Source organism: Colletotrichum jinshuiense, chromosome 6, assembly GCF_051148585.1.
Source record: "Colletotrichum jinshuiense chromosome 6, complete sequence".
In the NCBI taxonomy this organism is placed as follows: domain Eukaryota; kingdom Fungi; phylum Ascomycota; class Sordariomycetes; order Glomerellales; family Glomerellaceae; genus Colletotrichum; species Colletotrichum jinshuiense.
This window is the reverse complement of record NC_139313.1, coordinates 2379839-2393517: the sequence shown is the minus strand read 5'-3', so window position 1 is coordinate 2393517 and position 13679 is coordinate 2379839. Positions and strand designations below refer to the sequence as shown.

Sequence of the window (13679 nt, the reverse complement as noted above, 5' to 3'; positions counted from 1 at the left end):
CATCAAGTTGTATTTCTATCCAATGCACCCGCTATACGCCCCTTCCCCGTCGCTTAATCACAGGCTTCCTCACCGCTCCATGCGTGACAATCTTCTTCGCGCCGCCGGCCGCGACTGCCGGCCCCGCCTTCTTCCTCGCCGACCTCTCCGCCTCGGCGTCCAGCCTGTCCTGCTCCCGCTTCTTGTCCTCCGCCATCTTGGCCTCGATCTCCATCTTGCGGTTGAACTCCGTCTCCGTGATGCGCTTGTCCCTCACGGAATACCCCTTCTCTTTCACAGAGTAGAACACGCCGCCCAGGTCGGCCAGCCAGTGCGGGTCCACGGCCGTGACGGTCGAGACGTACACCTTGGACGTCAGGACGAGTTCGTGGTAGACGACGTAGTCGGGCGGGTGGCCCGCGTACAGCGCCGACGTCGGGTGCAGCTGGACGCCGAGGTTCGTGCGGAGGTTGATGTACTCGCCCGAGCCCTTGTACTTGGCCGCCTGGTGGTAGTAGCCGCTGCAGATGCACTTGCGGATGATGTCCCAGTCCATGCCGCAGCTGAGCATCTCCATCTTCTGCATCTTCATGATGTCGAGCAGCTGATCGCGGATCTCCTTGGCCCGGCGGAGCGACTTGGGGTGGAGGAAGTGCTTGATGCACCAGCCGTCCGAGCATCCGTTGGACCTCCACGCCGAGTACACCTGAAGGTACGTCAGGTGGTCTGATTCGTGCACCCAGAACTTCTCTCGCTGGGCGTCCGCCTCATCCTGGCGTTCCTTGGGCCGGTAGAAGACGTTGGGGACGGAGAGCATGGACACGATGGTGATCATCTCCTCGCTGCAGCCGTACTCCTCGGCCGTGATGAGGAGCTTCGATAGCGAGGGGTCCATCGGGAATGCGCTCATCTTTCGGCCAAGCGGGGTCAGCTCGCCCAGGTTGTCCAAGGCTCCCAAGGCCCAGAGATCGAACATGGACGTCGTGATAGTATCCTGCGGCGGGGGGTCCATAAAGTCAAAGTCCAACAGGTCCTTGACGCCCAGCGACTTGAGCATAAGCACGGTATTGCTCAGGTTGGTCCGCTGGATTTCGGGAATTGTCTGCATGTAGAGCTCCTCCTTGAACGCCTTTTCGGTGAACAAACGGAAGGCCTTGCCGGGACCTGTTCTGCCGGCACGTCCCGATCGCTGCGATGCGTTCGCCTGCGAAATGGGAGTAATCTGAAGGGTGTCCATACCCATCTTGGGATTGTACACTTTCATCTTGCTGTAGCCTGCATCCACCACGTACTTGATACCGTCGACAGTCAAACTCGTCTCGGCAATGTTTGTCGCGACGATGCACTTGCGCACTCCTGGCGCCGCCCTGTCGAAAATCTTGGCTTGCAGATCCGCAGGCATCTGACTGTAAATGGGCAATATACTGAGCTTTGGGGGGTCGTTGAGGGCGTCGAGCCGCCGTTGAATCAGCTCGCAAGTGACCTCGATATCCTCCTGGCCCGTCATGAAGACGAGGATGTCTCCCTGGTCCATTGACACATGGATGGCCAGCACCTGTTGGACTGCCTGGTCCACATAGTCCTCAACTGGCGACCTGTGGAACATGACATCGACGGGGAACGTTCGTCCGGGAATGGTGAATTCAGGGGCTCCGCCGTAAAAGTCCGAGAACCGCTTCGCGTTCATTGTCGCAGAGGTAACAATGAGCTTCAGGTCCCGCCGTCTCTGGAGAATCTTCTTGAACAACCCCATGAGGATGTCGGTGTTTAGCGCTCGCTCGTGAGCCTCGTCCATGATGACGCACGAATACCTGTCGAGATCAGGCTCGTTGAGCGACTCTCGCAGCAGGACACCGTCAGTCATGTACTTGATAACCGTTTCCTTGCTGGTGCAATCCTCGAAACGGATCGCGTAGCCCACCGTGCTGCCCAGCTTGACCTCCATTTCCTCAGAGACACGCTTGGCGACACTCATCGCAGCAACACGTCTCGGCTGCGTGCAGCCGATCATGCCCGAGTTTCCAAACCCGTCCTCGTAAAGGAACTGCGTCAACTGGGTCGTCTTGCCCGATCCCGTCTCGCCGACAACGATGATGACCTGGTTCTCACGGATGACGCGCATCAGGTCTTCCCGGACCGCAAACGCAGGTAGATATTGCCTCTGCTCGCGTAGCGTCTTGCTTCGGCTGAAATCGCTTCCGCCGCCCTCGTCCTTCTTCATGTGGTCGCTAAACTTGTTGCTGTTGCCGTTTTCCTCGCCCTTGTCTCCGCTCTTCTTCGCGTCCTCCTCTGAGGCGACTGGTAACGCACTGTCCCCGTCGTCCTCCTTCACGCCCATCAGATTTCCCAAAGCCGTCCCGGCCATGCTCGTGGCCTCCTGTGCCTGCCGTTGTCGTTCCCGCTGCTGCCGTGCCTCCTTCACCACCTTGCTACCTTTTCGACTGAATACGGCCATGTCGCTTTGGTAGTCGCGAACGGCCGGGACGGGTTCCAGCTGTTTCGTGAAGATCGTCCTTCCATCGAGAAAGGGAGGCCGCAGGTCATGCACCAGGAGATGGACTCTGGTGGCCTCCTCATCGTCGAAGTCGGCGCCCATGTCCCTCCTCTGCGCCACTCCCGAAACCAGCATCCGGTTCGTCTCCCACGCGTCGTTCTCCTTTTGCCTCTGCTCTCTCCGCGCGTCAAACCGGGTCGACATCTTCTCCGCCTTGACAGCCTCCTGCTTTTCGGCCTCCCATGATGCATACGCCGCAAAGGGGTTGTGTGTGTCGTCGCCAAAGGTGTGGCCGCCGAACTCGTCGCCCATGTACCAGTCGCGATCTAGAGCTTTCGAGTCTTCGTCGGTCGGCTCCGGAACGTCTCTGGCCGGCGTCTCGGCGGCGCGGGCGTCGCGTGGTGTCGAGCGACCCGAGTCCTGGAACCTCCCTCCGTCCAGCCTGCGGCGCTTGAAGCTGGGGCCTGATCCATCTCGGTTGTCGTACATTTTGAGGCGGTTTCGCTGTCGCGCAAGGTGTCGCAGTGGTTATATCCTCCCCGTCGCGTCCTTGTCGTCGTCGCCGTCGCCGAGATGGCCGTCGTTCGGGCAAGCTTTCCTCAGCCAAGAGTGTTGATGCAGTGTTCGGTGACAGATGCGAATCCAGCTGCAAGAAGTTTAGGCCAGAAATGCATGTAAAGCAGTCCAAGTAAACAAAAGGTTGGAGAACTGGGGCGGTCGGAATATGACACTATCCGGGAACATTCTAGTGGAGTCAGAGAGTGGATGCGTATACCCATGCAAGACGTCACAGTTAATGTGTAATAATGCAATAGTCCCAGACAATATTCTAAAATCGGGGTGTACGTGACAAAAGCAGGTATATGGCGAATGGGTTTAATCCTTTTGTTTTAGGGAATATCAACTCCGAAAACATAATTTGCACCAATTTATTCTTCTCAGAGAAAGAAATGTTTAAACCTAAACGAGAGGTACGCAAGGTTTCACAGTGATGTTGAAGCCGCTTCTTCTTTAAAAGAAACCTCATCGCATTCCTACCGTTGCAATGGCCCAAGCTCTTATCGATAAAGAGATAAGATAAACCCCACCAACAGAGGGCCGAATTTTTTTTTTCGTCGCTCACAGTTGGGCACTGGAGAATTCCCTTGCAGACCGACTCCCCAGTCAATTCTCAAAGTTTGGCAGTTTTTTTGCCTGCTACACCCCCCGGACTCTGTCCAATCTTGCGCAATCCGAACCGCGCAGTATATACCCGGATCATCTTGAGTTTTTGACTGCACTTCAAGACATCCCAAGATGTCTATGATCACAACATCCACCTGGGTGCCCCGAGGCTTCGCGGCACCCTTCCCCTCGAAATACACATTCGACGAGGCCGAGTTCGAGCGCATAGCAGAGCTTGCGAAGCTGCAGCTCGACGATGCCGAGGATGACCTGAAGGAGGCGCAGGACGAGGAGGATGGCAACGCTGCCGCCGCCAAGCCTGCGTCCGACAGCGCGGCGAGCGCAACGGAGGCTGCCTCTGGCGCGAAGGCCGAAAAGTTTGTTATACCTAGACCATGGATTGCAGCCGGAGTACCTTTTTGCTGACTGCCTTACCTAGTGTTAACCTGGACGACGAAGACCTGAAGGAGTACGACCTGGAGCATTACGACGACACAGACGAAGAAGACGAGGAGAAGGTCGGCCAGGGCGAGGGCATGGCCATGTTCGGCAATGTCAAGTCGCTGGCCTACTACGAATCGAACAAGGAAGATCCGTACATTACCCTGAACGGCAACGGCGGGCCGGATGATGACGACGACGAGGACCGTGAGGACCTCCAGATTCTTGCGACCGACAACCTCTTGCTCGCGGCCAAGGTTGAGGACGAAATGGCTCACCTCGAGGTCTACGTTTATGAGGACTCTGCCGACAACCTCTACGTCCACCACGACATCATGCTTCCCGCGATACCCCTTTGTGTCGAGTGGCTCGACATTCCTGTGCAGAAGGCGGGTGTCGACAAGGACTCAACGGCCAACTTCGTCGCTGTCGGCACCATGGACCCCGACATTGAGGTCTGGGATCTCGACACGGTGGACTGCATGTACCCCAACGCCATCCTCGGACAGGGTGGCGAGGGCTCCGAGGAGAGGAGAAAGAAGAAGAAGAAGAAGGCCAAGAAGGCCAACGACGAGTACCACGTCGACGCCGTCCTCGCCCTTGCCGCGAACAGGAGACACAGGAACCTCTTGGCCTCCGCCTCTGCAGACAAGACTGTTAAGCTTTGGGATCTGCACACGGCCAAGTGTGCCAAGTCGTACACTTACCACACGGACAAGGTCTGCTCTCTCGCATGGCACTCGGTCGAGTCCACCGTCCTGCTGAGTGGCAGCTACGACAGAACGGTTGTCGCCGCGGACATGAGAGCCCCCGACGCCAAGGTCCCCAGATGGGGTGTCGAGAGTGACGTGGAGAACATTCGGTGGGACCCCCACGACCCCAACTTCTTCTACGTTTCCACGGAGAACGGAATAATCCACTACCACGACGTCCGTAACGCGCCATCAACTCCCGAGGCGACCAAGGCCGTCTGGACGCTGCAGGCGCACGACGAGTCCGTGTCTTCCTTCGACATCAACCCCGTTGTGCCCGGCTTCATGGCCACTGGCTCGACCGACAAGACGGTGAAGCTGTGGAACATCCAACCCAGCGGACCCTCAATGGTCATCTCCCGCAACTTGGACGTTGGTAAGGTCTTTTCGACGCAGTTCGCACCGGATCCCGAGGTGGCTTTCAGACTCGCTGTTGCCGGCAGCCGCGGAACCATGCACGTTTGGGACACCAGCACGAACGCCGGCGTCCGACACGCGTTCGCTGAGCGCGTCCCGCAGAAGCCGGAGGGCGTTGAGGAGGACCGGCTCGTTGGCGTTCTGTCTGACGACAGCAGCTCAAGCGAGGATGAGGATGACGACGAGGATGGCGAGAAGGATGGCGATTCAATGGATGAGGATGAGGACTAAGAGGAACTAATCTAGCGGGGTCTTCGTATGTGTCTTTGTCCGCGCTGCCTGCACGCCGTCCGGCTGAGAATCGCCAGCTGATTTTCTGGCGGTGTCGGCCCGATGGGTCGAAACAGCAGGCCGAGTGTCTCTTGGGCGCCAGGTGAGACGGGGAGTCGGCCGCAAACGTCGAGTTGATGATGACGACTCTGCACCGGCACCGTTGATGGTGGGGGGGTGAGTTGGACGGAAAAGGGATTTCCGAAGTGGAGAGCAGCTTTCAAGCGTGGGATTTAGTGTCAAAATCGTCTGAAGTTAAATGCCGTCGTCTGAACAGCAATAAGCATAGACCACGCGAGTTTCGTGCAGACAGAGAGCCAAGACTGTCAAGCAGTGGACCCAAACAGGGGGAAATGGTTGGCGAGGAACAGTTCGTTAGGGGATGATGATGTATGTGAGCTACCTAGTTGCAGTAGACAGGTGAACCCACGGCCGCTTGGCCTTCGCTGCCCACTGAACATGATGCTACCGACGTGATGGGAACCGCTCAACTAACCAGAGGAATCCCTAATAATTAAGCATTGACATATGGCGAAGCGGGGAGCGGCAGCAGCCTGGCAGATTCATGCGGACATGATGAAGGAGGAGCAGGTGGACCGATATCAGATCTGGGATAAGAGCCAGGTCCGGATATTGCTCATGCCATCCGAGGCCCCGTTCTCGTAACCTCCGATGCTGTCGCTCGAGTATCGGCAAGACTCGCAACAAGAAGTAATCGGAAGACGACAAAGGCGCCCGCCTGCCGGTCGCCAATGGTGGTGTCGATGTGGGATTTCCGCCCAGCATCTGGGCTCTGGGCCTTTGCCTCGTGCAAGAAACATGCACACTACCAAAGAAGAAACTCCATTCTCTGATCGACTGGCATCCACACCACCACTGGGCCCATCCATACCCTGGAAGATGTGCAAGGGAAACGGAGTGCTGTGGAGGGGGATGGTGAACGAGTAAAATCGCTGGACACAACGGGCCTGACAAGTAGCGCGCTGGGCGTCGACGTAGATCCCTGTGCCGCTTGCGCAGGCACGCAAGGCACGCAGCGCCACCAGGGTGGGATGGCCCAGTATGAAACACTGAAACTTCAGGGGGGTCTGCCAACGGGCGAGGATGGAGGATGGATGGCGGATGGAACACCCAGCCAATGACGCGCCTCTGTCTTGGGCTAGCCGAGTTGGTGTTGGGAACCTGGCTCGGTCGGCTTTTTGGGGGATTTTTTTTTTTCTTCGTTGACGCTCTTCTGCTCTTGGAGGCGTCGACTCCACATACACTACCTAAGGTAGGTACGGAGTGCAAATCGCCCAGTCCTTCCTTTTCTCCGTCCGGGCGGATCACATCACACTGTGCAGGGGTGGGCTTTCCCGGAGAAACCTAGCAGCTTGAACGATGCATGTGTTGCGGCTCGTCGGCCATCGTGAATCGCCCAATCTTTCGTCCAGGATGTGGGCGGGCGCGAGTCACTGTGAAGAGACCCATGGTGTCTCCCCTCTTTGGACGTTGCCATGATGGTGGCATCGGCGGGAGGTTCGGATCTGAATCAACAGTAGGTATGTGATGGCTGGCCGGCCATGTCGGGTTCCGGAGGGGCAGGTGTGCTTTCTTTTGCGTGACGGACAGGAGCTCGCTGCACGCTTTTCTTTCCTCCATTCAAGACGACTCAGCTAGGAACACATGGCGGTCGCAGCCCGACACATGTGCACCCGGCCACATACGTATGCCGGCGTGGTAGTAGCTGCATTCGATGTAGCGTGCCTGGACGATATCTGTCTGCCGGTGGTGCACCAGAGAAGCCAGGCAATCAGGCGGACAGGCGCGAAAAAGACCAACCGGCTGTGGTTGTCAAAAAGGAGGGACTACTGACCACCCGGGCTGATCTCGGCTGGGCCGGTGTGATGACATCGTCCGCATTCTCCCTTGGTGGCGGCTGGGCAGGTCAACGGTTGTTTGAGCTCGCGATTGGCGTCGATGCACCTGCCGTCCCACCGGTCGAGTCGTGCCGCCTCCAGATGTTTCTTGGCAGTTGTCACGCTACGAACTCGGCAGACCCAGGGTTGGGTTGCATGGCTTCCCAAATTCTCTTTAACTGGAGGGTAGTCGAGTCCGAATGGGGATGGTGGTGTGGGAAAAAAAGACCAAAAGTGCTCTCTCTCTCTGAGGCCCAAGAGAAGACCGGGCAGGGGAGGGCGAGTAGAGGAATCGAATCGGCACGGAAAGCAGGAGAAAGGAAGGGGAACAAGGAGAATGAGAGAAAAAAAATTAGGGAAAGGACCAGGGGTTCATGACAAGCACCAGCTGTCATTGGTGCAGAGGCCACTTTCTTCGAGGCCCTAGCGTTAATAAAGAGGATAGAACAAAGGCACTGTGAGCATCAAGGAAACTTTGCCCTTTCAGGTGTGGCCGGCCCCACCAGCGACAAGGGGGGAGATGGAAAGGCGGCAAGGGTAGCGCCAGTTCCCAGGTGGTGGTCTCCAGTCGTTGGCTCCAGTCCCTGCGAGGAACACCATCGAGAGCCAACCAGAACAGGCGATGGGGCAATCAAAGAGCGACATCCCCCAGGCCAAGGGACCGGCCCCATTCGTCTTTGGCTGGGAACCAGGCCCAAGGCAGGAGGACGGGGAGAGGAGAAGGAGGAGTCGGCCCAAAGACCTAGTGTAGAGTAGAGCAGATGGCCTCGCCTCGCCTTACCTTGCCTTGCCATGCCTTGAGCACCTGCAATAATTCAATTATTACTTTGCCTGTCCCTCCCGCACGCCCTGTCCACGCGTTTTGCTCTCCTCTTTCCTCTTTCCTTCTCTTCAACCATCTCCAGTCTCATATTGGAAGAAGGATCCCTTCCTTTTCGTTTCTATACAGCACACATCATCGCTCCCTTTGTCGTGTGTCTATTTCATTTCTTACTTATTAAACGATTCGTCGCCGGCCCGAACTTTTCGCCAAACTCAGCTTCCCAGCAACAAACTGAAAATCCCACACACAGTCACCACCTGTCTAGGTCAGACCGCGCGACACGTTGAACGTTCATTCCCCGGCTGGCTACTGTACTGGGCCGTCCCGTCATTACACACGACCGAATTTTGGATCACCCCCGGGTTGATCTGTATTACTCACAGTCATTCTATCGACTCGAAACCACCGTCACAAGACTCACCTACCCTCGCACACTCACACTCAGACACACCCAACGCTAAAACCACTCATCATCCGCTTGGACGCCAACACCCCAGGGACTGGACTCCTCGGCTATTGTGTACCACACAGACAGCAACCGCAACGCAACGCAAACGCAGCCTGCGCAGGATAATCCGTCACGGCCAGACCGTCAGCTAATCACTTTTTCTCGCTTGTCTCAACACTACCGTGGACAGACGGACACACAGGCACACCATCAGTCGGCAGATCCTACACTGACCGGCCCCCATTCGCCCTTTTCGGCATCCTTCCCTCCTGCCCACTTGGCTGCAACTCTCGTGCAGCAGTGAATCCACCTCACCTGCCAATAAAGGTCACAGGCCCAATCACAAGTGCAGCCCTCTGGCACTTTTATCACCGCCATCTGCCGCTCCTCACACTCCCGTCACAGCACCACCAGGTCCTTGCGTCCGCGGCTCGACCCAAAGCTTACTTAGCTTGCCTTTTAACTCCTCGAGCGACCCTAGCCTTCCGCTCCCGCTAGCACTATTTCCAAATTTGAAAAAGACCTTGCCGGCACTGAGTCCTTTCCGCCCAACGCCAAAATGTCGTCTCTCTCAAGAGCCTTCACCACCCGCCGGGTCAAGAACAGCATCGATCTCGCCGACGCCGCACGGGGTAAGGATCGCAGCAACACTGTGCAGCGAAGCAAGACCACCAAGGGCCAGCCCGTAATAAGGCACAAGATCTCAGCACCCATGGAGCTCGTTCACACCACCAACATGCTCTCATATAGCGCTCCCGATATCCGACCCCGGACATCCTCCAGCAACTCGTCGTCCAAGTCGTCCTCCAAGTCGTCAGAGGAGGACTCGGAAGGTGCCAACACCGCCGCGTCTTCCCCTCCGACCAGCCCCGACGTTGCGCCTCACGAGCTGCCCTCCGGCGAGCCGAACCACTTGTCTTGCTATTTCGTCGCCCCAGGCCAGGCCATCAACTCCTCGGCCATTCCCGAGGTCCCCGCCATTCCCAAGCGTGCCCCCTCGCACACGAAGCAGGCTTCATTCGACGCCATGTCCCGCCAGCGCTCACTGTCTTCCATGTCCAAGGCCTCAGACAGGACTGTTTCGACCAAGTCCAGCATGACATTTTCCTCGCGGGCGTCTTCCGGCTCCAGCGCCGCCTCCACCATGTCTCACAACTCGGTCGGCGTCTCCCCAAAGAATGCGCCACCGATGCCCACTCCTGCATTCCAGCACCGCCAGCAACCGAGACAAGAGAAGCCGATTGAGCCCCACCCCTTCGGCCGCGAGCTGGCCCAGGTCACAGAAATTGCCGAGGAGTTTGGCGTCCAGGACAATGTCATGTACGAGGAAGAGCAGGCTCTCAAGGCCGAGGGTCTCTGCAAGTTCAACGCAGAGGACTACCTGTCCGAGGTCCAAAGCTTGTTCGCCAGCTTCTTCAACGACGGCCACGCACCTCAACGCCCGCTGGCTGCCGCCGCATGGATCTGATGCACCTCGCACCGCCTGATCTGTGCGCCCTTCTTGATTCTTTACTGTACATATTTGGAAGGAGAAGAAAAAACCCCCGGACCACGACCTCGGCCTTGTTTCTTTTGTTGGGGGGGATGATGAAAATGAGAATTGTTTCAGAGGAACTTCACTTGGAGCGGATATATCGCGAAATGGGAGGAAATGCTCTGTTTGGAACCTTACGCCCACTACATACGGGATAATTGGCGTTTCTGTGTATATACCTTTGAATGACGTGTGGATACCATATCCCCCAGTGCCTGATAGGAGGCATCTACAATATTGCTATTGATAACTAGCCATTGCCCTTGGACGTTTGCGATTGGTCATTGTGACTCGACGGTAGTGAATTTTACAGACAGCCGAATTGGTCTACAGTGTGCAAAAGCGTTGGGCGAACATCAGTCCATACAGCCCGCTGTCTTACCCTCTATCCCAACAGTCCAGTCACAAAGTCCAGCGCCGGTACAACGTGGTCCAGCTGGTTTAAAACAAGCGAGATGGTGGCTTTTTTCTTTTCTTTTTCTTTTTTCTGCCAACGGATATCACAGGCTCATAGGCTTGCAAGTGCACTCGCCCGGACCTGGTTCGGTATCGACAAAGCATCTCGGAAAAAGGCGATGATATATTTACTTTTTTTTATTTCGTTTACTATATTAAAATTAAAATTAAACAACTAAAAGTCATATGCGGTACCAGCGGAGCGTTTTGATAAAGTTGGGGGGTCCGTGGTTGGGTTGTCGACCCAGAAAGTATTCAACGTTCGGCGGCTGCCCCGTTCATCCGTGCGCGCCTGCGCGCGGACGCCGCAACCGACTAGACTTACTCATATTCCGTCCGAACAACGGGCAATAGCCTCGGAATGCGAAACCCGGTACTTGAGAGTATGGCGTGTGCGGTAGTACGCAAGCGAGGAAACCACATCATACAGAATAAAATGAAAGAAAATACAATGCAAAGTTGGATGAGCCCACTCGACGGGTAATGAGCGGAAGGGCGGGGGTGGGGACACCACCGGGGAGCGAGGAGGTCGACGGGTAGATAGGTAAGTACCACAGTAGGCAGGTAGGTACCGGTAGGTGGCTCCGGCCCAGAGTCTCCAAAGCTCCCACCAACCCAGACCGAGCTGCCGGAGACAGCGCCGCCGAGGCTCTGCGTTAGTGTCGAAGGGAGTCTGGCGGCTTGCGCCAACGCCGTTGGTGTCGATTTTTATTTTTATTTTTATTTTTATTTTTATACAGCTGTTTTTCTGTCTTTCTTTGTGATTTCCACCCACGTAGGGGAGGGGGAAGCTCCAGTTGGTGACGGCAAACATGGACGCTTGCCGGGCTCAGATGGCGCGCTGAAGCCGTTGGACGCAGGTCGGCGACAGTTGCCGTGCACCCGGGGAAGGGGAGGGGGGGGAGGCTTTCGACCTGGCCTGGTGATTGCTTGGTGACTGCGTCAAGTATTCTTTTTGGGGGTTTCCGTCTTAAGGCGGAAGGATCGTTGACGTCGCGGAAGCAAGGGGGGGCAAAGCGGGAATAGAGTTGGCGTGAGAATTCGCATTGTCCTTTTCTGCTTGTCTTCCAGCCGACCGGCCCATGCCCCCGCTCGAGTCGTGACAAACTCTAGGTTCGCCGGACAATGACGACGCGGTGGGAGGGCCACGGGGTGAGTGAGGCATGGGTTTCTGCCATGATTGGAGGCGAGGGCAGGGAGACGGAGGGAGGAGGGGGAGGGCACGGAGGGACGCCTCCCGTTTGTGTGCGGGCGGTCCATCAGGGCCGGGATCTGCAGGGAAAGCATGACAACTACAGCAACACATCGACTGGTCGACAACTGCAACATCACGGCGACCTGTGACCGTTGGTCGGGGTCGTGTGGTTTGCGGGCGATTGGCACCCTCTTGCATCCTGTGCCATCTCCCACCATTCGCGTGCGCATGTGTCTCTGGTCCCTCTCTGTGGTCAGGAAGCGTCCGGGGGGTGATGAAAAGCAAACACCATCATGTGGTGCTATTCTACGGCACCCGTTCCCCCCCCTGGATAAAAAGGAACGGTAAAGACATTTTCTGGGCTCTGGTATCGAAATAAGGAAAGTCTGCATCAAACGTAGCCATGACAACAACAACTCTGAGGTAGCACCCAAAAAAAAAAAGCAAGGGCACAAATTCGGAGAGAAGAGACGTCATTGCGGTTCATTTACACCAGGAGGTGGGTCCCCAGTCGGATGTCACACACCCCAGCTTTTGCTTTCCTTCTTCTTTGTCACCGAAACCCAACCTGCGAGGGCAATAGGGGAGGGGGACAGGGGGGAGAAGAAGGAGGGAGGAAAGAAGAAAAGAAAAGCCGCCGCCCAAGCGAGCCCGGCCTGTTCTAGTCAACCACGCAGCGTTGACGAGTGATGTTCGGCGGTGGCGATGCGTCCCACCCCGACCATGTTTGATCTTCTCCCGGGATGCCAGCCCACCCGCATGAATGATGCAGGCAGCAAGCGAGAGAGGGAGGACCGTCGATCGCCGCGAGGCGGGTGTTTGATCGGAGGCTGGGATCTTGGGGAAAAAATAAATCGGAGCTTAGGGGGGCGGCGGGCGAACAGCGAGGGGATGGGAAATTGTGGGATAATGGTGGGATTTTTATTTTATTTTCTAGTTGGCCGTCGCGGAGGGGGGCTTTCCCCTTACTACACCCTTCCCTCGGGGGGGAGGCGGCTGGCGAGCACGAACGGATGTGCCCATCGGGGCGTGATGCGGATCTCTTTCTTGAGATTGGCGATGGTTGGGAAGCGCGATGGCCCGGCATCTCCACTTCCTCCTTAGGAGCCGGTCTCTGCGGAGTGGTGGCAGGCCAGGCCCATTGGGGGCCTGCCACGGACATGCAATGCAACACACATTTCCTGCGACTCCGACGTTGCCATATAGCAGCAACAGTCATCCACAAGCATCCCACAAAGCAGCCGGGCTGCCAGACATCAAAACAGTGTTTCGCCGTGGGTGGGTTCATCACATCTTTCGCATTTTTTCGGGGACAGCGGCCACATGGTTCACCGTGCGGGCGGTGTGGTGTGCCGCATGTCCGTTGCACGTGGGGATCCCCCATCGACGGCAAGAACTGACAGGGACACACGGTCGTTTTTTTCGGGCTGCTCATACATGGAAGATCCCACGTCTTTCGCGGGGTCTTAGTTCAGCCCCGGCGTTTCGGGTCACACCTGCGGCGCCGGTCGCCGGATTTGCGGGCCCGTCGGCACGGGGCATTGCGTAGGGGGGGCCATTGGATAGCTGGCCGCGAGTAAGACGCCAAGGACAGATTAAAACACAATGAAAGTCAATTGTAATTAAAACATTCGCGCTGTCGCTGTCAAAAGTACTTTCGGGAGCGGAAAGCGGGTTTGGCACGGTGCAGCTTCTGCATTCCCAACCAAATCTCTCAGTCCACATTTCCTCAAAACCAAAGCTAAAGGGGGGGTATCTTTCTTTCGCCGTCCTGCCATGCGCCGATGGCCTCGTCCTATGCACCGCCG

At 56.8% G+C, this 13679-nt stretch overlaps 3 protein-coding genes across 3 annotated transcripts; 2 read left to right on the top strand and 1 right to left on the bottom strand.

Annotated features, from left to right (window-relative positions):
- Positions 1-31: 31 nt before the first annotated feature.
- Positions 32-2962, bottom strand: EsH8_VI_000608 (uncharacterized protein; the record flags this gene model as incomplete). Its single annotated transcript, XM_083271861.1, has 1 exon — positions 32-2962. One exon carries the CDS (start codon positions 2960-2962, stop codon positions 32-34), a length of 2931 nt encoding a protein of 976 aa, XP_083127035.1.
- An 807-nt stretch (positions 2963-3769) lies between these two features.
- Positions 3770-5478, top strand: EsH8_VI_000607 (rRNA-processing protein PWP1; the record flags this gene model as incomplete). Its single annotated transcript, XM_083271860.1, has 2 exons — positions 3770-4014; positions 4077-5478. The coding sequence occupies 2 exons, from the start codon at positions 3770-3772 to the stop codon at positions 5476-5478; spliced, it is 1647 nt and encodes a 548-aa protein (XP_083127034.1).
- A 3767-nt stretch (positions 5479-9245) lies between these two features.
- EsH8_VI_000606 (uncharacterized protein) lies at positions 9246-10154 on the top strand (the record flags this gene model as incomplete). The annotated part of the gene is made up of 1 exon (XM_083271859.1): positions 9246-10154. The coding sequence occupies one exon, from the start codon at positions 9246-9248 to the stop codon at positions 10152-10154; it is 909 nt and encodes a 302-aa protein (XP_083127033.1).
- Between the last annotated feature and the right edge of the window lie 3525 nt (positions 10155-13679).